At 39.6% G+C, this 23,537-nt stretch overlaps 1 protein-coding gene across 4 annotated transcripts in view; it reads left to right on the top strand.

The window, feature by feature from the left end:
- Window positions 1–796: 796 nt before the first annotated feature.
- The window catches only part of Kiaa1107 (KIAA1107 ortholog), an 88,365-nt gene continuing 65,624 nt past the window's right edge, over window positions 797–23,537 (top strand). For 2 of the 4 annotated variants that reach the window (XM_013514536.1, XM_005385055.2), the window contains exons 1-4: window positions 799–1,155; window positions 5,592–5,789; window positions 15,517–15,686; window positions 20,532–20,649. In XM_013514536.1, the coding sequence (XP_013369990.1) occupies window positions 1,007–1,155; window positions 5,592–5,789; window positions 15,517–15,686; window positions 20,532–20,649 (635 nt within the window). In that variant the 5' untranslated portion in view covers window positions 799–1,006. Of the gene's footprint in view, window positions 1,156–3,657; window positions 3,677–5,591; window positions 5,790–15,516; window positions 15,687–20,531; window positions 20,650–23,537 lie in introns of those variants that run through there. The other 2 variants (XM_005385056.2, XM_013514537.1) reach the window with 2 other exon arrangements.

Below are 23,537 nucleotides of genomic sequence, written 5' to 3'. Positions count from 1 at the left end.
TGAAATGATATTCATTCCAGCTACTTTACTGCGGACAAAATACTTAAATATTCTGTAGTTCCGCCACCTCCTTCCCAGGTTCAAGGGAAGACTATTTGCTTCCTACTCCCCTTAATTTCTTCTCTTTTGCCGGACATCAATTTCAGAGCTTTACATCTAAAGTGCTGTAATAGAATTTGGCCTTTCTCAGCTCCAACTCAAGAGCAGTTACGAGTCAGACCTTCCATAAGGAGATGGGGTCTTCTAGACGCTGTAAATACCCTTTGTATCGGACTCGGAATTATTCTGACTCAGGCAGTTCATGAGAGTTTCTTCCTCCACCTCCATTCTTCCTTGCTTAGCGCATTTTTCAGGACCAAGACGCAGGTGAGGGCGTGACTCGCCGCTGAAGACCTGTGAGGCAGTCCTTCGCGGAAAAACAACGCAGACATGCTGGGAAGACACAGCATACAAACGGTGGTCGTGGCCGGGCGTGGTGGCGCACGCCTGTAATCCCAGCACTCGGGAGGCTGAGGCAGGAGGATCGTTGCGAGTTCGAGACCAATCGGGGTTACAAAGTGAGCTCAAGGCCAGCCTGAACTGCATAGCGAGACCCTGTCTCAAAAAGGCAAAAAAAAAAAAAAAAAAGTTGGTCGTACTGATTTGAACTCAGTCTTCAATGAAAGTTTATAAAATGCGCGGTTAACACCAACCGGAAAGCAAAGGAGAGTGGGGCCGGGCTCGGTCAACCGCACCAGACCGCCGCCTCCCGGGGCAACGAGCGCCGACCCCCGCGGCCGCGGTAAACACGGCGAGTGCGCCTGCGCACACCCTCGCGGGTCACGTGCCCGCGCCGTCTGGGGCCTGGGGACACCCCGAGGCTGTCGGGGTGCAGCCGAGGGCGAAGGCGCCGCAACCTTTCCCCGCTGAGGGCAGGTCCGGATAGGCGCCCCGCCTCCGGTCGGAAACGCCCCCTCTTCCTCCTCGGCGGGCCGGGCGCGGCCGAGCGCCGGGCCTGCTCGCGGACATGGCCCGCCGTAAGGAGGGCAGCGCGGGCCCCGCGGGGCTCCCGGGGCCCCCTGGAGTTTGCAGTAAGGGCTTGCAAAGGAAGGGCCCCTGTGAGCGGCGCCGGCTGAAGGCGATGGTGTCGGAGCAGCTGAGCCAGGACCTGCTCAGGTAGGAGGTCGCCGGGACCTCGGCCGCTTCAGTTCCTCAAGCGCCTCCCGCGCCCGAAGCCGTGGCTTCCTCCTCGGTGCCCCCCGCCCTCCCCACCTCGTTCCCTTCGCCTCCAGCGGCCCCAGGACGTTGGCGCGTCTCCCCTCTCCTCCAGACGCAGCCCGGAGTAACCAGTCTCGAGCATTTTGGACACCGCGGACCGGAGTCAAAGGAAAAACAAAGATTAAAATCGCAGTCATCGTGCGGTACCAGATGATGTTAAAGTATCCTAACTCGGGCGGGCTCTGTTACTTTAAAAACAAATCGCCAAGGTCAGGGTAGATCCAGGTCCTGAAATGTACAATTTTTTTTTAATTTGAAGAAAAATAAAATTAGGAAAGTGAGCATTGAAGGGAGGACAGAAGAAACAAATTACTGGGTCCTTGAAGCTCTCTTTGTTCTGAGTTCTTTTTAAACAGCTTACCAGAAATGACCATAGAAAAATACTTTTTCAGTGCAACTTGGTTTCTCCTGTCTGCCTATAATACTGTATAGCTGCCAGCACCTCCCAGCTCCTGCAAGTACCAAGTGAATGGAATCAAAACATTAATGATCTTTAGTGTACATCACAATCACCACCTGCAGGGCTTGTTAAAACACCAGTTTACGTGGTCCCAGCCCACGCATCCTATTTACCTCCTTTGAGATGGGCCCAAGATTTTGCATTCCTGCAATAACAAGGACCCGGGCGACCACATGCTGTTGCCCAGGAACACACTTAGAGGACCACTAGACTAGAATAAACACCATTAATAGTGACAGTTTTGCAGCATTCCACATTTGAAAAGTGATTTTGGCCAGAAACTCACATTTAAAGCTCCCGTAGCTACCAAAAGAATTTGATCAAAGTAAAGCAATTTCCTTTTAATTTAAGTTTATCTAGTAGGGATGGTACTAGATGTTTCCACCAGTTGGAAATTGATGTAAAAGGGGAGAAAAAATGAGATTGAAGTTGCTTTGTCCCTAGGGTGAATTTCTAAGGATGAGATGCCGCATTTCCGGTGACTTTATTCTTCTGGCTGTTTTGGGAATCTTACGAAGTGTCAGTGAATTTAAGGAAGTAACATGTCTATATCAATAAGTTTGGAAACATAGCTGCTGAATAGTTTGTCACCCTCCTGGTAGCAATTGAGGATAGGGCCCCAAACTCCCAATTTGCTATTGGAAGGAAGGAAAAATAAGTGTAACAGGATTTTTTTTTAACACCAAAAAACTTAACGTGCTCACCCGGCCACCTAAAATGCTCTGCTAAATTAATCTTCTCCAAGCACAGCAGTATCATCAGTTTATTCTACAAATATTAATGAACTGTTATCTAGTGCCAGCCGTGTGTATCTAGCTCCGTAATAGGTCCTAAGGAATCAAAGATTTCATAAGGTATTGCTTTGGTGTTTGTGTTTTACACTTCCGTGAGAGAGAAAATGACCAAACAGAAGTGATGAGGGGCGCGGTTTGAGCTTGGGAAGATTTTATAATTTTACAAGACTAAGAATTAATTAAAAATTGGAAAGGGAGAAGTAGAGCTAAGCACGGGGACAGCCCCCCCACCCCTTGTCCTGGATGGAGATTGAACCGAGGCTCGCACACGTGCTGGTCAAGTGTTCTTTCACTGAACAACATTCCTAGCCCAAGAGTGGCTTACACGAACGACAAAGATTTGAAAGAACTTGGTATTTTGGAAAAGCATGAGGTAATGAGATATATGGAAAAGTGAGAAAAAATAGGAAACAGCTTTGGCAGTTAAAAAGCCAAGTCTGACATAAAACTGGAAAGGTGCTTGGATCTGACAAGAATTATGTAAGTTCTCATTGACAAATGGAGAGGGCAGTTTCTTTTTGAAGCTAATAATACTACTGTCCTATTTACTAGTTACTGGGCTAAAGAGTAGTGTTTCATTTCTCCCATGAAGCCTGTGAGCCCCAGTCTTGTTATTCTTCTCTTTTTTTTGTCTTTTTGAGACAGGGTCTGGCTACACAGTTCAGGCTGGCCTTGAGCTCACTTTGTAGCCCAGGCTGGCCTCGAACTCGAAACGATCCTCCAGCCTCAGCCTCCTGAGTGCTGGGTTTACAGGCGTGTGTCACCACGCCCTGCTTTGTCTTATTATTCTTAAACTAACAGCCAAGATTAGAGAAGCAGTGGACGAGCAGTAGAAAATAAGTGATGGACTCAGAATAAGAACCACAGCAGTCTGGCTGCAAAGTCATTAAAATGATTCGCCAAGGTGGCGTGCATGTCAGAATGTGAGCCAGCGTAAAGCCTAAGCAGCCTGCCTTCTCTATAGAAAAGTGTGGAGTTGAGGAAGGCACTTGAACTAGCAGATGCAAATTAAAAGTTGATGGCAATCCCAGTACCCTGTTATCCAGATCAGGTATTCCCTTTCCTTCACCTATATCTCATCACCAACTCTTGCCGGTTTTATTACCTAAATATATTTGAAGTCTATTTGCATTTTCCTCGAATTCCTCCTCTACACAAGGGACAGGTAATTTTTTTGTTTTGTTCTTTGGTGATTCTAGGGATAGATCCCAGGGCATTGGGTATGCTAGGCATGGCCCACCCTCCCCCCTTTTAAAGTTTGAGACATGGTCTCGCTGAGTCAGTCAGTTGCCTGTAGTGGACTTGAACTTGTAATCAAGTTTCAGCTTCTTAGAGTGATGGGGTTACAGGCATGCACCACCATGCCTGGCTCAATTTGAGCTTTCAATGAAAATTTTGAGCTTTTGAACGTGTTTGTGTTCTGAGGCATTTGTTTTGTTTAAGGTAGGGTCATTTGAGAAGCAGATATTGAACTTTTGCTGTATGCTGAATATACTGTATATGCAGTTTTTTCCCTTGGGCAGTTCATTGTCTAATAGGGAGAAATGCACGTAAAAATAATAATGATGCAATGACAGAGGTGCTATGACAGAGATACGCTCTCGGTGTAATGGGATTAGAGAGAGAGCCACTTACTTGGTCTTGGAGGAGTGAGTGTCGTTGGCAACTTTCCAAGCTTTCGCTGTTGTGGATGTCTTTACTCATCACTGTACCTCCTGTAGTGTACTGGTGTGATTGCCAGTTATATCCAGCAACACAGAAGCCCTCTGAGACTGTTACCTTGATGATGACATTGCTATAGTGATACAAAGTATTATTTAGTATTGAGAGAGTAGGAATATATAGTTACTGCAAATAGACGAAAGATTATATTTTGAAGGTTTCTATTATAGTGTTGATTTCTGTTCTTCCATCATTTAAGTATACATGAAATCAGTGGGCTTTACTGTAACTACTTCTGCACACTAGTAAAGGGATTTAAATAGGTTTACCTCCTGAGTCCATCCTTTTAATAATAGATTAGAGCATGATTAATTCTATATGGGAGAATGGAAGAGGGTTTAAATGTCACATTCTTGACATTCAAGCTTGCATTTCAGACTTGGTAATTAATAGAACAAAGTGTACCAGTTTCTAAGCTGAATTGTCTATTGTTAAGTGGTTTGTTGATGTTATTGACTATTTTTTACTTCAATTTTAGCAAAAATTTTTAAAGATTGATTCTTTGTAATAGCAACCATGTTAGCTTTGTGTTCTGTATTCCAAAATAAATCTAAAGAAGGAACATTTTAATAGGCAACCAACATAAATAGCAGAAAATAAATTCTACTAGCAGAAGGATGTCAGGAGTAGATTCCTTTTCTGTCCAGGGTGAACAGGTCCTGAGAACGAGGTACCCGCGGATGAACACAAAAGTAAGAGAAACAAGAAAAACAAGAGAGGCATAATTCTGGGATCAGGGGGGCTTACAGCCTTTTGGACTGCAGCCTTGATTACCATTTTCAGTAACCTTTTATTGAGAAAGAACAAAGGAGGCAGCAGAGGAATGGGAGGATATCAACTGTTTTAGCGAGGACAGTACAACTCAATCATCACAGGAATGAGACCTGACTAGTTAGCCATCATGTTATCATTCCTTGGGGCATATCTCAGCAAAGCATCTAGTGTTTTCCCCGGGGATTTCAATGCTTTTGCTAGACTTCCTCCAGAAACCAACAATCATGGCTTGGTCAGACCTGAGGCAATACATTGAAAGAGTAACTAAAGAATGTCCTTCTCCACAGAAGGAATTAATAAGAAAATCTATGTTATGAGAAAATGGTGTTACTTTTTTAGTAAAATTGCCTTTGTTTTACTATATAAAAATAATCAGCCAGGCATGGTGGTGCATGAGTGTAATCCCAGCACTCGGGAGGCTGAGGCAGGAGGATTGTGGTGAGTTTGAGGCCAGCCTGGCTACATATGGAGCACAAGGCCAGCCTGAACTACACAGTGAGGCCCAGTGTCAAATAAACAAACAAATACACTATGTTTTTCTTAGCATCACTCATTAAACTATGATTTCTTCTTATCCTCTACAGGCTTTTAAGGGAAGAAATCCATACAGATGTTACTTTCTCTGTAGATTGTACTTTGTTCAAAGTACACAAAGCAGTCCTTTTAGCAAGAGTTCCTGCCTTCTATTTTCATATTGTTGGACAAACATCAAATAATTTAATAAATCATGAGCCTATTCCTGTGAAGAATGTTGATGCTTCAGAATTTAGAACATTTTTACAGTAAGTGTTTTATCTTTTTTCCTCTAATATTTAAATCTAATACATAATTGGTTATTTTTAAACATGTGCATATATGTTTTTAATCTATTTTCATATTGATTTTATAACCCAAGGAAAGCTCATTCATTTAAATTTCAAGTTACCTTAGTAATTGGTATTAATAGAATCTAAGTATCAATAGTGCAGGCTAAGTACAAATTTAAGACTGATCCTGAGCCTGGGTACAATGATGTATACCGACAGCCCCAACTACTTGGGAGGCTGAGGCAAGACAGTCACACACTTGAGGCCAGCCAACGCAACTTGGAGAGACCCTGACCTAAAATAAATGAAAAAGGCTGGGGATGGAGCTCAGTGGTCTTGGTTCAATCTCCAGCGCCACCAAAAGAAAAAAAAAAAACACTAATTCTGGGCTGGAGTGGTAGCTTATTAGGAGAGTGCATGCTTAGCACGTAAGAGGCCCTGAATTCAGTACCCCTTCACTAAAAGGAAAAAAGCTGATCCTGGAAAAGGAGAGATGAACAGTGTGCTCTCTGGTAATTTGAATGAGTTATGCTATGCAAGGTTTCTAAACAGTGGTACTGACAGCATACAGTGGCATATGCCTGTAATTCCTGTGCTTGGTACGCAGAGGCAGGAGGATCTCCTGAGTTTGAGGCCAACGTGGGTTACATAGTGAGTTCAAGGCCATCCTGCCCTACAAAGCAAGACCCTGTCTCAAAAAACCAATAAATAAATAGATAAAAATAAAATAAACAGTGGCACTGTTGACGTTTTGGGTCAGGTACATTTTTTTGTTGTTACATGGGCAGTGCTATGCGTTTTAAAATGTTTAGTTATCACCACCAAAACGTCTTCAATGTTGCCCTCTTGGTAGAGCTGGGAGGGGTCTCTCTGTTGACAACCATGCTACATGCCAACTACTGTATTATTGGTGTTCATAGCTTTAAGTAAATTATGTACATTTATAAAAATATGAGCTCATAATTGATCTTATTCTCATAGATCATGCCTGTTTGGACTGCTGCCATAAAATATCTTAGATTGAATAACTTATAAACAACAGAAATTTATCACCACCAATTCTAGAAGCTAGGATCAGGTTAATAACCCTTAGTTATTGCGGGCTGATCAGGCCTGCAGTCTCCCAAGTGAGTGGAGGGGGAAGGTGTAAATAAATGAGACAGCTGAAATGATTTTAGGGCTCCAGGACGGTCCAGCTCTCTTACAGAATTCAAGATTCTCTGGGTTAAGATCCAGACTTCCCTGGGCAGTGCATATTTATTTGTTTTTCAAACAAAGCAGGGGGATACTGAAGAAAATGCAGGAATCTGGGCAGGACTTGGGAATCCCTTTAAGGACCTCTCCAAGTAATACATTTTGTTAATTTAGGAGAGCTATATTATCTCCAGGAAGCCCTTCATGGCAGGAGTGAGATGCCTGCAGCTATAGTCTCTTTTTAGTTAAATTGGGATTGGAGCCAAAGTCCTCAGCTGTGGCCTTGTCTTGCCCTTTGAGGCCTCATGGCTTCACCCACCATTACAGGCCTCAGTAGGGACCAGTGACTCACAAGTAAACATGGAAGCCAATTGGTTAATGTAAGTCCTGCTTAGAGCTGCTTCGTAGTGGGCTCCATCAGGCTAGGAAGTACAGGAGAAAGGCAGCAGACTGTTTTGTGTCTGGTCAGGGCTGATTCCTCATAGATGCTCCTTCTGTGTATCCTTACATAGCACAAGCTCCCTCAGGTTACAGTTTAGAGGACACGAATCTTATTCATGAGGGGAGAGCCCTCATGACCTAATCATTTTCCAATTGTCTCACTTTCAGTACCACTACTTTGGAAATTGTTTCCACATAGCTTTGGGTATACAAATTTTCAGCCCATAGCAGCTTGTGTGCAGTCAAAGCTTTTGGAAACAGATCATCAGTTAAATTTTTTAGTAATTTGTGGGATGCAAGTATTTGGTAAAGTTAGAAAATTGTTGTCAGCTAAATAATGGGAGAAGCTAATTTAAATTAACCCCTATTGTATACTTGACTTTTCATTTTTGAATAAGATTTAACTGTATGCCTGGACCACGTTTTGTTCATGCATTCGTCAGTTGTTGGCCCCTTAAGTTTTTTCCCGCTTTTTAGCTATTGTGAGTAATGCTGCTGTGAACATTCATGCATCAGTTTTTGTGTTTTCATTTCTCTTAGGTTAATACTGAGAGTGAAATTGCTGGGTCATGTGGTACCTCTGTGTTCATCGTTTTAAGGAACTGCCAAACTCTTCCAAAATGGCTAAACCATTTAAAATTACACTAACAATATGTGAGGGTTTCAGTTTCTTCATGTCCTCAGCAACACTTGTTGCTATCACCTGTTTTTTATTATAGCCATCCTAATAGACATAAACTCGTATCTCATTGTGATTTTCATTTGTATTTTCCTGATATGTAATGACTTTGAGCATATTTTCATGTGGTTATTTGCCATTTTTATATCATCTTTTGAGAACTATTTAGTCATATCCTTTGCCCATTTTTTAAAAACTGGGTTATCTTTCCTTAAAATGACTAAGTTACAGGAATTCCTTATATATGGACCATTATAATCAGATATGTGATTCTCAAGCATTTTCTCCCATTCTGTGGGTTGTGTTTTCACTTTCTTGATAGTACCATTTGTAACATGAAATTTTAAACTTTGATGTAGCTCAGCTTATTTGATTTTTTCTTTTGTTACTTGTGTTTTTGATGTTAAGAAACCATTGCCTCATCCAGGTTCAAAGATTTATTTCTGTTTTCTCCTAAGAATTTATGATTTTATACTTTTGCCTCTTACATTTCGGTCTGTGATCTATTTTGAGTTACTTTTTATGTATGATGTAAGAAGAAATACAACTTTGTTCTTTTGTATGTGCCTACTCAAAGTTGTCCTTACGCCACTTTTTGGAAGAAACTATTCTTTCCCCCACTAGAGTTTCTGGATGTATTTGTTGAAACCAGTTTCCCATTGCTGTGGACTGAGCTATCTCCCCACCTGAATTACATGTTCAAACCCTGACGCTCGCTGTGATGGAAGTTGGAGATGGGGCCTTTGGGGAGTAATTAGGTTTCGGTGAGTTCATAAGGCTAGAATGCTCATAAAGATTAGTGCCTTTGTAAAAAGAGAGACGCCAAAGAGCTTTTGCTGTCTCTACCCACATCATGTGAGGACACAGTGAAACAGCTATGTCTGGAAGCCAAAAAAAGGCCCTTACCAGACCCCAACCATCTTGGAATTGTAGCCACTAAAACTGTAAGAAATAAATTTCTGTTATTTCAGGCACCCACCTTATGTATTTTGTTATGGCACCCTGGGCTGACTCTTAAATGGACTGTATTAACCCCATGGGCTATGCTCTGTTCTATTTATCTGTAGGTCTGTTGTTACGCCAGTGCCAGTGATCAGTTTTGACATTTAAATCCAAGTTGGATTTTATGCTTTTAAGTCATAGATTCTAGGTGTTTTTTAGATGACAGTGGTTTAGTTATTTGTGCCATGCTTTTTTCCTGCAATAAGAATGATGTTGACTTTATTGTAGAAAATCATCCTTGTGGGGCTGGGGATTAGCTCAGCAGCACAGCACCTGCCTGGCAAGCACAAGGTCATGAGTTCGATTCCTGGTACTGGGGGCGGGGAGAGAAAGTCATCCTTGCATAATTAAATTTAATTATGTATGATTTGGCTTATTGTTCTTTGCTTTATACCCTAACAGTAACTGCAGTGATCTGTTTTTCTTTATTATTTGGTTTTCTTTTGTCAAATTCCTGTAAACATAAATGGAAAATTAGAAAATTACCTAACCTTGGCTTTTCTTATTTGTCAGAATAGTAAGATATACTATAATTTAAAGTTACTTTAATTACAAGTTAGAGAAATTATTTTCCAGTATAGCTCATGGGTCTATCATTGAGTTCTAAGTGTCAATTTAAAAATGTGTACCTTCTTTCCCCTAGTAGGTGGTATAGTAGAGTTGTTATAGGAATAGGTACACCTGTAATCCCAACACTCTAGGAGGCTGAGGCAGGAGGACTATAAATTCTAGTCTATGTAACTTCGTAACCTAGTGAGACTATGTCTCAAAATAAAAAAAATAAAGGGGCTGGGGATGTAGCTCAGGGCAAAGGCCTTGAGTTCAATCCTCAATACGGAAAAAAAAAAAAGCAAAACCACAAGAGCAACAATAAAACAGAGCAGGCTTTGAACTCAAGCCGTATTTTCCATTTCTAACTGTGTAAAATTGTACTGATAACTTGCCATTAGTGTCCTCATCTGAAAAGTGGGCGTGATAATACCTACCTCATGGAGTTGTTCTGAAGTTTTAAGTTAGATGGTTGTAAAACACAACACAGTGGCCTGGCATATAGTAGGCACTGAACACATTTCGATAAGTGTAATTCATGATGATAAACATTATGAACTTATACATTTCTGTAGCAGTTGAGTATATGTTTCAAAGAATATCTTAGAGATAGGTCAAATTTTTATACATTAGAGAAAGGGAGAAATTATATCAGTGTCATCCTTTATTTGTTATTAAAAGTGATAAGGGGAAAGTTTGAGTTAGAAATAGTTCTGTTATCTCTTCTGGCTATGCATTATCTTGTTGTGTGATTTCTGTGAGCTTCAGGTTTATCATTTAGAACAAGGAAGTTGGAGTAGTTGGGTTTGTACTTCATAGAATTGACATTCCTGTAAGTACACGATCACATTTTCTTTTATATTAGGTTAGTTTTGTACATCTAATTATACAAGCTCCTTAAGATTAGTTTGTCTCATTCATGTGCACATACCCAGTGGTACCTAGCATCTTGCACGTAGAAATATTTGTGACGTGCTGCCCCTCTTTTTTTAGATTACACTGAAATTTGTCTACATTAAAACAGTACACAGGTAGAGCATTATAATGGAAAACAGTGATATCATCAAATATTTAAAATAAAAATCCTGATAAAGATAGATTATTGAATTTGTGCTGTGTGAAATTTAGTCCTTTATAAGACTTTTCAATTCATATTCTTTTCAAATAACTGATAAAGATTTTGAGATATTCTTTTATGTTGTTGCTTATTTTACAATAATTCTTGTGCCCTTATGTTAGAATATGAAATGTAGTTTTGAGGAGGTGTTTTATATGCAGTGACTTCAGATATGACTCAGGGGTGAGTGGAAAGTAGTATTTGTTTTATGATCTCATGATTAAATTCAACTAAAATCAACTAATGATCATAAAATGGTTGATTTCCCAAGAAGACTTGCTATTGTTATTTTGAGAGCATGTGTATATGTAAAAGGGAAAGAGGGAAGACCTTGGTGTTTTCAGTTTAACAAGGATAACTGGAAGATGCTAAAGTAACATAAAACATTAACATAAAACAGCATAGAACAACTGTCTTACGTGGTGTTTATTTTATTTGATGCATCCCTTATATTATTAGGTCTGGAGATGGGTAGGATAGATGTCTTCCTGGTATTAACTATATTTTCTGGAGGTGTTTTTGTTTTTGTTTTTGGGTTTTTTCAGGGGGTTACTGTTGTTTTGATGCTGAGGATTGAACCTAGGACATGGTAAGCACATATTTTACCACAAAGTTCAGCCATCTGTTATATTTATTTAATTTTGTATTTTAAGACACAGTCTTACTATATTGTCTGGGCTAGACGTGAACTCTTAGGCCCCCCAGTTTAGCATCTCTAGTAAGCTAGACTACAGGTACATGCCCCTTGACCTAACTTGAGCCATGTATCCTTGTTGTTCTGGTATCTGGGATCTGACTGGAGAGAATGTATCCCTCTCAAGGTTAGCTAATTCCTAGTGATAGTAAGTGATTTGCCTGTAGACATATATATATAAACTAACCAGTCTTGAGTCCATAAACCTACCCATACACCCACCTCCTTCATTTGTTTCTTGTATTCCAGAGGGCACTATTCCTCTACCCTAATCATCTCAGGGCTAAGTACCAGACAATAAGGGATTGCTCCTATAGCCAGGAGCCTGCCAGTATTATTCAGACTAATTAACACATTCACGATGGGGCCATCAGGAGTATGTCTCACACTGGGCAGGTGATACATGCATGACTATCCCATCCAGTAGCATGGGACAGTCTCATTGGATAGTACACACTGCCTGATGGGACAGTCATGCATGTACCACTGATGGTTTAGGCCAGTGGGAAGGTGTTAATCCTAATCCTGTTCACTTGCCTACCTCACCTTGCTCATTTCTTCCCAAGACAAATACATACTTTTGTACATGTTCTCCCCTCCTCCTTCTGCCTCCTGACTAACACTGTTCCTTCTGCGTGTGGTCTTGTGTGGCATGATATGGCCCCTCTTTTTGGGAATTGTAAAAAAACAAATTATCTTTTCAATGTCAGTCATTTCCTTATCTGTTGGCTTCACATATCTGAACAAAATCAAAATCCCTGGTACTGTCCAAAATACTTGCGAATGTCATGGTTGCCCCCAGACCATTCTACTCCCTTTTTCAAAGCTCTTACCTTTGACTCTCTTCTTCCCAGTCTTTCCAGTTGGATGGTCATCCATAGACCCCCAGGATTGAGAGTCCTCACAGATTTTAACTACAGACTATTGTCAGTTTGTCTGGTAACATAATGTTTGGTAATTCCCATTGCTACTTAGGTAATGGTTCCAATAACCTGACCTTTCAGTTCCTGTAACTGCTATATTCCACTTAGCATGTTCTCACCTTTCCTCAAGTTCCAGAGTAAATCAGTCCTATTGTATGAAGAATGGCCCCAAGATACTGTGAGACCAAAGAGGGAGGCAGACAGACTGCAGTTTGTTTGGGACTTCCTGAGAGAAACATTGTCCTTGGTGGCAGTAAAACCAATTGGATCCTTATAATTTGGATCAGAAAGATGGGCAGATTTATAGGGGAGAGGAAAAGTGACTTCATCCTCACTGGGATATACTTGTTTATCCTAAGATAATATCAAAGCATCAGAAACATCCCTGGATCTTCCATGTAGTTGTAAAACTTGGAATACCACTGTGATGATTTTTGTCTGTTTATAGTTTTCTGAGAAATTATAAAAGAAAAACTGCCCAGGGTTATTCTGGGGAAATCATGGTACTTATGACTTGATGGAGACCACTACAAAGCAGCCCCGAGCAGGACTTAAATTAACCAATGGGCTTTTCTTGTTTACTTGTGAATATGTCCAGGGCCTAGGCTCCTTGTCTGGAGATGGGCAGTGGACTCATAGTAAGTGAACCTGTATGAGTTACTAATTCCTACTAAGGCCTGTAATGGAGCATGAAGCTGGAAAGCCTCAAAGGGTAAGACAAGATCACAGCCAAGGACACCTGGATTCAACCTCAACTAGATAAAGACTATAGCCTCAGGTATCTCTCTCTCTCTTGGGTGGATTAACTTAATACCTTACCTGGAGAAGTCCTTGAATGGTTCTGCCCTTCCTGAGTACTCCCCTCCCTTCTTCTGATAACTAAATAAATATGGGCCACCTAGAAAAGGTCTTCCAAGAGCATGGTATAGGCATTTGCTCAGCTTCTAATGAGGGCCTTGTGGCAGAAAGTTGAAAAGAGGCAAGCACTAGTAAGAAAAGGCATGTGTGTGAGAGAGATGAGTGGGAAAATGGGGCTGGACTTGGTTTATTATAACCTGCTAGGGATCTGGCCAAGATCCCTAACTGCCTGTATGAGGGGTAGAGCGAAGGATAAAATAAGAGATGGAGACAAATTTAGTAATGCATAGACGAGGCTGGGAGGTCAGTGTCTCAGACTGGGCAAAGACAAAGACCTTTGTGGCTGGCCTGCTGTTTATTGAGCAGATGCACACATTTTCAGAGAGGGTAGTATACTTTTCCTGGAACAGAGTGGTAATTGCTGTGGGATAGTACAAAAAACAAAGCATTCTCGCAAGGATGAGACAAGGGCCGGTAAGGAAACTAGTTTCTCCCGGCAAAACCTTTACTGCTGCTACTACATTGCTTTGAAGATCCTTGTCTTCTTCAGCAGGTGTTATCTTGCCCTGTTAATGCCACTGCATCCCTAGCTGTGGGGCTTCAGCTGTGACTGGGAGAAAGTGGAGAGTTTCCATGTTCTGGCTTACAGAGCAGGACAAGGATGGCCTTGAACATCCTCTGGACTCAGTTTATAACTTGTGGTCCCAAGAATAACCCTCAAATGAAAACTAAGTCATTGCCCGAGAACTGACCCACTCTGTGGGGAAAGACATAAATCTTAGGTCATAAATGACCTAAGTAGAATATCCTACCTCCTAACACTGCTACATTGGGAATCAAATGTCAATATGTGTTTTGGTGAGGACAGACTATATCCAAACTATAGCATTCAACTCCATCAAGACTTACAGGTTACTCTATCTTACTACATTTTAGTAGTCTCTTATTCTCTTACCTGTTCATTTCCATTCTTGCTCAACTTAAATTCCTCTTGCATACAGCTAGTTTGTCTCATTTAAACTTGTTTTATTTGCGTGTCAGAACCCAAAACCTTATGTCCGACTTTTTAACTCTGCTACCCTGCATCCACACAGCTGAATGTAGCTGGAAAAAACACGGGCAGCCGTACTAATTGGTTTCACGTAAATGCATGACTCTGAACCTCAAGTAGGCAGTTGGTGCTGTTAGTCCTATCAAGTGGCTTTTGTCCTTTATTCTACTGATATGATATATAACATTGATTTTCTTATGTTTAACCACTCCTTAATTTCTTAGATGAATCCCAGTTGGTCATGGTGTATAATTCTTTTTATATACTGCTCGGTTCAGTTTATATTATTTTGTTGAGGATTGTTTCATTTCTATTAATAAAGAATATTGATCTGTTTTGCTTTTCTTACAAGATCTTTCCTACATTTGTGTCCTTTATATAGGCATTAGGGAATGAACTTGAAAATATTACTATGTCTTCTACTTTTTGGAAAAGTTTGTGAAGAATTGGTGTTAATTTAAATTTGTCAGAACTTACCAATAAAATTATCTAGTCAGGGTGTGTGTGAAGTTTTTAAATTTAATTTACTATTTATTTGTTAAAGGTCTACTTAGATATTCTGAGTTAGGTCTGAAAATCTGTGTTGTTCTGGAAATTGACCTTGTCATTGTGGTTATCTGAGTTTTAGACATTATATATTACTTTCAACATTTTTTTGTTCTTGTCTTTTTGAGACAGGGTTTCACTGTGTAGTTTAGGCTGGCCTCAAACTCAGCAATCCTCCTGTCTCAGCTTCCTTAGTGCTGGGATTATAGGCATGTGCCATCATACCTGGCTACTTTCAACATTTTAAAAAAATTATACAATACTTGCCAAGCTGTATATAGTTTGTTTGTTTGTTTGTTTGTTTTTTGTCTTTTTGAGACAGGGTCTCCCTATGCAGCTCAGGCTGGCCTTGAGCTCACTTTGTAGCCCAGGCTGGTCTCGAATTCACAGTGATCCTCCTACCTCAGCCTCCCAAGTGCTGGGATTACAAGCGTGCACCACCACGCCCACCAAGCTGAATATAGTTTTCATTTGACTTTCCTACTGTTAGTTCAGACTAAAAAGCTTTTGAAATAGTGCTTTATGTATGAATTATATGTTTTATATGTGTAATATATATGTTACATATGAAAGCAGCACATTGGGGAGGCTAGCTTTCTTTTTAAGAATCGCCCTTACTGTAATTAATACTTTATATTTTGTCTTTTAGGATTACATATTCATCAAAAAAAGACATAAAAAACTATGAAGAGGAAATTCTTAGTAAAATGACAATGGAAAACGGGAGACCACAAAAGAAACTTGATGTTGATTTTCAAAAGTGTAAAAATTCTTCCGATTTTGTTCTTCAGAAGCATGAAAATCCAGAAGATGTCAGTGGTAAAGATGACTGTTTAATTTTCAGTGGTGAAGTATTTTTGATGGATTTTTATGAAATTTTATAATCATAAAAAGAATTACATTCTGATATAGAGAAGAGCATACTTCAGAAACTGCACTACTGATTTCCGTAAGCATAGAGAAAGGAATATACTAGTGTGGTCAGCTTCTAGTTTTTCCAAGTAATTGGAGATAGGGTTATTATAACTAAATCTGCATATAATTCACAGTCCTGTTTTTCATTGCTTAAGCCTCTACTATAGGTGTCATTGCCCTTATTCTATTCTGTACCCTACATTTTAGCAGACCATAGTCACTTATAACACAATGTATGCATTCCTTTAAAAATACTATGCAATAGTGTGACACATTTAAAAAAGATAGTAACCTAATTAAAATGGTAGCCTAGTTTTGCCTACAGTATAGAATGCATACAGCATTTTCCTTTGAAAAGGCCTTAAATTTGCTTGTAGAAGTAGGTATCAGAAAGGTTGCATCTTTGGAGTTTCGGTGTATTGGTAGAAAGAGAATATTAATTAGAGAGAGAGAGAAATATTGATTGGTTGTGACAAGAAGCCTGAGGTCTTTGGATCAGAGAAAACACCTGTTATTACTCCTAGAGCATCTTAGTGCCCATTCTCAGTTGTCAGATTCCATGAGACGGTGAACTGAGGCCCTGATGTTACCCTGCCTATGCAACGGAATTGCACCACAAAAGAACACCAAAATTAGGAGACTAATCTGTTGTGGAGGTGCACACCTGTAATTCCAGCACTGGCGAGGCAGAGACAGAAGAATGAAATTAAGGCCAGTCTGAGGTGCACAGTGAGTTCAAGACCAGCCTGAACTACATAGTGAGACTCTGTCTCAAAAAAACAAAAACTTAGGAAACTCTAAGCTTTTATAGGCTGCTTCCAGATCAGCCCATCAGCCTCTGGGGTAAGAAGGCAGGTGGAGATATTAACTCCAGTCTTGCCTTAAAGATGTTATGGTTTGATCTAAAGTGTCCCCTAAAAGTCTCATTTGTTCAAAAGTAAGACTTTCTGGATGGTGATTAGATCATCATGAGGCACTATACTCATTAACGGATTAATCCACTGATGAATTCATTAAATGTACTGTTAGGAGATGGGGCCTGGTAGGAGGAATCAGGTCACCGGAAGTGTGCCTTTGGAGGTTTATCTCTTGCTCTGGTTCTCACTCTCTGTGAGTCCACCTCAAGTCCACCTTGAGGTAAACAGGTTTCCTCTTCCATGCTCCTTAGCCATGATCTTTCTGTCTCAGAGCCAGCCATTCATGGACTGAAACCTCTGAAAATGTGACCCAAGATAAACCCTCCTCCTCTGAGTTGTGGGTGACTCGTATTTTCTTCTAGTGATATCTAGTGACCAAATATAGAAAAGTGGCACAAGCACTGGGGCCTCTGTTTTCACTGTCTGACCATGTGGTTCAGAAGCCTTTGGAAGTGGTTTGTAGGAGAAGTTTGGAGAATCAGGCTCGAGAAAGCCTATTATGTAAGCAGTGGTGGTTTATCTCCTAGATATACTTAAATATTTTTTTTTCTTTATTCTCCTTTTTTGTTTTTTTCCAGTACCGGGAATCAAACTCACAACCTTGTGCTTGCTGGGCAGGCGCTGTGCCGCTGAGCTAAATCCCTATCCGCTCTCCTATCATTTCTTTATTTCAGGTTTTTGCAATTTTTCTTGAGAATTTTTAGCCCAGATAGTCTTTAGGTCCCTAGTTATGCCAGCCTCCATTTGTATTATATAGAATAATGTTAATTACAGGTCTGGCTATGACATTCACCTTGTTAAAATTATTTGGTGATCTCCTACATCCTTAATTGAAATTTCAGATTCCTTTCCATGGCAGCAGGGGATTTCATGAATTTGCTCCTACCTTGACCTTTGCTGCCTTATCTCTCCATAACTCCCTCATGCCCCTACAGCTTCAGACTTAGTGAATTAACTGATTTTAATCATATTTTGTCACTTCTTTGTTTTTGTATTTGTTCTTTATTCCTGAAACGTCACTATAGTCATTCATCACTTTTTTTGTTGTTTTTTGAGACAAGGTTTCACTATATAGTTTGGACAGGTCTTGAATTCACTGTGTAGCCCAGGCTGGCATCAAATTGATGGCAATCCTCCTGCCTCATTCTCCCAAGTGTTGGGGTTATAGGCTTGAGCCACCATTCCCAGCTTCATTACATCTTTTAATTGCCTACTTTGTGGTAGATGTAAGATACGAGTGAGCAAAGTAGTGTACTTGTCTTGCAGCCTGGTAGGAGATATAGTTAGGTGGGCCGTATACAAGGTGTTAAGAGGAAAAATAGAGCACATGCAGCCTGGACTTAGGCTTCTAGGAAAAGCTTTACATGGAGGAGATAACTTCTTAGTTGAATCCTAAAGGAAAAAAACAGAGGTTATCTAGGCAAAACTAGTTTAAGGGAGGAGTATTTCAGGCAAAGTAAATATGACTGTATGCCTACAAACAGATAAAGCCAGATATGTAGCACAGTTGGAAAACTAGAAATGGTTTCAGAATAGTATAAAGTCGGAAACAGGAATGGTCACAGTAACAGAGTAAGCCCAGAGATATAAGCAGAAGCCATATAATGAAAAGCCTTACTGGAAGGATGACTCTTTTTTTCAAGCTGGGCCACTGTTTTTCCCCTTTTCTGTAGTACTGGGGATTGAAGGCAGCTCAGGTGGATGCTAGGCAAGTGCTCTACTATAGAGCTACATCCCTAATGCTTTTTAAATTTTATTTTGAAACATGCTCTCACTAAGTTACCCAAGCCAGCCTCAAACGTGTGATCCTTTTAGCTCAGTCTCCTGAATAGCTGAGATTACAAGTATATACCACCATGCCTGGTTCATACTTTCAATAGAATGAAAGCATTGCTGTTAACATGTCTTCTGTCTTAGTCACAGAAGAGTGATTCCAGAACACCCCTGCTCCCCAGGATACCAATATTCTGATGCTCAGGTCTCTTATATAAAATGATATTTGCATGTAACCTGCATACATCCTCCTATATACTTTAAAATATCTCTAGATTGCATATATCTAATACAGTGTAAATGCTATGTAATTAGTTGTTTCACTGCACTGTTTAGAAAGTAATGACAAAAAAGTCTGTAAATGTTAAGTCCAGATCCTAGGTATATTAGCTTTTCATCACTGGGACACAGTACCCAGCAGAAGAGGTTTAATTTGGTTCACAGTTGTGGGGATTTTCAGTCCAGGGTCAGCTGGCTCCATGGCAGGATTATCATACTGGAAGTGACTGGTGGTGGAACACAGATACTTAGTTCATGGCGGCCAGGAAGCACAGAATGAGAACAGCACCAGAGAGAAAGGGGTGAGGGGCCAGATACAGTACTCAAGGTCATAACTCCATGACACACCTGAATACACCCAGAAGTGTTCTTTATTAATAGTACCCAAGCCAATCAAGTTGACAATTAATCTTAATCACTGCAGTAGGCCTAACTACATAGTATATTTGTGAGAGGTGAGGCAAACAGTGCTCAAATGAATACCGGAAAGAGACTGAGGATTTGTGAAATTGCAGTATCTACTTACATATATCACATTCAGTAGGCTATCTGAGTACATTAGCTTTTGGAAAATATTCTAGGTTTTCTCTAGAAAACTGTCAAGGGAAATTTCCCTTGTTAAATTACATGAATTAAATCTTCTAAGGCATTGTAGAAGTAGTAGAATAGTCACTTCCTGCTACCCAATTCTGGTTGGAGTTTTACATGTAATATTTGACATACTAACGTACTCATCAAGTGTATATTGAGAGTCTACTGTGTCAGCCACTGTTCTAGGTCTGGGGGGTGTGGTTCCTCTAAAACTAAAATGAATTTCCAGCCCTTTTGGACCTTATGTTCTGGTAGAGAAGTTAGAATGGGCAGCATTCAGTATCAGAAGAAGTTCACAGAGTTCTACTTTATCAACTAAACAGTAGTTATTTATAGACAAAATGGAAGTAAAATACAAAAATAATTTCATTTGTTATAGCAGACCTTTACCTTATTTGCACACAGTCTAATCGGTTGGCTACCTGTGATTGGGTAAAGTTTGGCTGTTTTTGATTGGTTGAGATCTTGCTGTTATAAAAAATAAGTGAGTTTGGTTTTGGTTTACTTACTTTCTAAGTTAGGTTGCATTTCAGTATGTGGTAACTCAAAGGATGGGGACAGTTTCAGGTCAGCTTTATCAGGTAAGCCAGGCATGGTGGCACACACGTATAATCCCACTTAAGAGGCTGAAGCAGGAGGATTATAATGAGTTCAAGGGCAACCTGAACTACATAGCAAGACCCTACCTCAAAAAAATGTACAGTTCTGTTTTATTACAGTATAATTTACACTGATAATATAATACTGTATAAAATACAGTGATCCAGTGTAAGTGGAAATACATATAATACAGAAAATGTGGATGAATTACAATTTTTAAAATTTTGAACTTGCCACTTAAATATTCCAGCTAATTGAGATAATTATATAAAAAACCTCTTTCTAATATTACCAAGTACTTTCTTTTTTATTTTATTTTATTTTTTTTTATTTATTATTTTTTTTTTTTTTGGTTTTTCTCTGGTACCAGGAACTGAACTCACGACCTTGCGCTTGCCAGGCAGGCGCTTTTGCCGCTGAGCTAAATCCCCAGCCCCTTTTTTATTTTTTTTTGTACCAGGAATCAAACTCAGGACCTTGCACTTGCCAGGCAGGCACTGTGCCACTGAGCGTCTTTCTAATATTGGAAAACAAAATTTTGGGATGTTTAATAATATTATATTGTTAGTTGTATTTTTCTCTTTTAAAGATAATTATAGCTTGGAACCTGCCTCTGAATTAGGAGAAGATTTATTGAAGCTTTATGTGCAACGTTGTTGTCCAGATATTGATATTTATGTTGATGGAAAAACTTTTCAAGTCCACAGGTAAATAGATATGTGATTGATTTGGTGTCTTAGTTGTAATATTAAAGTGTAGAATAGTGCCTGTCTTTTTAAACACAGTGGTTTTTAAGCTCTGATTCATGGAGGTCACAGGGGCTCCACAATGATTCCTCAAGGAGTCTCCAACAGGGGGAGAGGTTGGCCATCAGACAGGGTTTTCTGCCTGCAAGCTCCTACATACACACATCAGACTTCTCCCACCTATTCTTTGCATTGGGCATAAACCTAAGATTTCATTAGAAGAAAATATTCTGTTCCCTAAAATACGCTTGAAAGCCAGTGTCATGGAAAATGTAGTTAATTGCATTTTTAAATTTTACAGGCATTATAGTACTGAAAATGATTATTTCTTCATGAATGACATGTATTTTCTCTGAATGCATTTGGTTGCACCTTCTGTGATTCAGAATAGAGGATACTCATGAATAACACTGATTAGGGAGCTTAATATTTCAATGGACTTTTAAAAAACCACAGTTTTGCTTAACAGTTGGTTTGCTTACTCATTCGAGCCTTTTAGATTTCAAATTAAAGCCTGCCATTTGTTTTGGTTAGACATTTTTAATTGCAAGTAACTAAAATCTGCTTAAATGAAGAAATATTTGTAATAAGAAATACGGATTATCTGCTGGAACTCAACTAAATGAAGTCTAGCTGGACCTCAGTATGAAGTAGAATCAGAACCAGAAATCTGAAGAATCCAACTAGTTCTTTCCTTCATGTTTTAAATATGAATGTTATTAAGAAGTTATTCTGGTGTTCCTGAAGAGGAAGAACCAGACTATTTGCAATGGCAAGAAGGAAGTTTCAAGGTTCAAGGGTCCATATGCCTTAATGAAATTAGCAGTTGATTTAGATTATAGGAATCTACCAGCCAAACTCTAGGACTGCCGTTTTGAACCAGACTATTTGCTATTCAGAATTTGAAGTTTCCTCTCTGGGAACATGTATTTTGTAAATATATGTACATATATACATGTGAAATCTGTGTTATGTTTAATAAGATACAAAATGTAATACAGATTGATCAGTGTTTTCCACGTCAGGGCATACTTTTCTAAATCATAGGTGTGTGTGTGTTTCTGTGTTTCTTTTTTTCTTTTCTGGTTAGTTTTATTTTGTGTCCAGGTTTTTCTTGAGACCATACAGGCGTCATACCAAAGTTCTGTTCATAGAGCCTGAAAACTATTGCTGTCGTGTAGGGATGACAGACCTTGTGACTATTCGCAATTTGTCTTCCGTATTCATATTTGACCTCTTACTATGTGCTGCCTGAGAGTGGACTAATAGGACTGTGTTTTAGGAGCTGCATTTGGATATTAGGTTGGTATTCCAGAATAGCTCTTTCTTATATTTCTGATTTGTTTTGCTTCACTGTAAAAAAGAAATTCATATTAACTAGGAAGGCAATTTTCTAGTTAATGTTTCAAGATCTGACATGTTTTCCTACTTTGTTGCCTTTGTGTGAGTTATAATATAGAATTCTAAATTACACAGTGCTCTCCTCGTTCAAGCTTAGCATCTGTTTAGTGAATACTAAACAGAATGTTGGGTCACTATTGAGAAAACACATACTTATTTACAGTCCAACATCAGAACTTTTAAATTAATTCTTCTTTTACCTATAGGATTGGTACAGTAAGTAGTGCAGCTAAAAAATCCATTTATAGCATGACTGCTTTAATTTTAAAAAATTATTTGTACTCATTTGTTGAAAGATTAGTGCAAGTACTTATTGTAGAGGGCCAAAATTTATGACCTGAGTTAAAAGTCAGTGTAGTCTCAACATTTAAAATGGTTTAGTTTGCTAGTTTAATATGTTCAGATCAGTGTGGTAATGTGATAATTTCTTGTTCCATTGAGTTAGTCTTTCCTTCAAGTTCAAGTTACTAACTTAAACACATCCAAGTTTTCTAAGTTTGTCCCTCCAGGTGCACTGTCTGTTCTTCACCCTGATTTTGCCTTCATTGCTCAGAGTGCTTTATATGGTAAAAGACAGTCAGATGCCAGATGCTTGCTGTGGTGGCGCAACTGAGTAAAGCAGAGTGGTTAAGAGTGTGTGGACCTGGGAGCCAGTCTGCCTGGGTTTTTAATTTCAACTTCAGTCTCATTAGCTGTGTGAATTTGGGCAAGCCATTTAACCATTTATTCAGTAGCATCCTCATCAAAGACAGGGATTCTAAAACTACTCATATCACAGGGTGATTGTGAGGTTTATTAATACTTAAAACTCTTTGAGAGTGCCTGGCACATAATAAGTAGTATCTATGTTTGTTCTTGTTATTGTTACCATCATCATCATCGTCATCATCATCATCATGCAAGTGATAATCCTTTGACCCAAGTTTTTGTACAGACTGTGGTAGCAGCCTCAAAGCCATTACTTCTGTGGAGCAAGCAAAGAAACAGTTTGAATCACTTGCATTTTCCTCTAATCCAGGAAAGGATGGGATAGCAGCAGGTTTCCAAAGGTCACACCCGCTGTACTTTACTCCCTCTGCATAGTCCTTTCCTTTTCTAAAGTTTTAACTTCTTTACCCTTTTCCCATCTTTGTCCTTATTTGTCCCTAACACATGCTCAAAGCAGAAGTGAGAGCTCTTTATTTAGTGGGTGGGAGCTTATGGTAACAGGAGGGTTACCATATCTGAATCTATTTGTTATATTATTACATTTCTGAATATTGCATTCTGGGACACTGCGAAGGGTAGTATGCTGCCTTTGTTGTGGGCTTCTGTAGCATTACCTTCCTGCCTTGAATTCCTCTTAGTTATGGGATGAATATCATCTGAACATTGTGCATTTCTCTTCGCTTATGTTTCCGTCTGTCACCGTTAGTCTACCTCTGAGTACTTGCCTGACCTGCTTTATT

This window comes from Chinchilla lanigera, unplaced genomic scaffold (assembly GCF_000276665.1).
Source record: "Chinchilla lanigera isolate Chin_1 unplaced genomic scaffold, ChiLan1.0 scaffold00022, whole genome shotgun sequence".
NCBI lineage: Eukaryota > Metazoa > Chordata > Mammalia > Rodentia > Chinchillidae > Chinchilla > Chinchilla lanigera.
The sequence above is the reverse complement of the archived record's forward strand: the minus strand, read 5'-3'. Positions and strand labels throughout refer to the sequence as shown.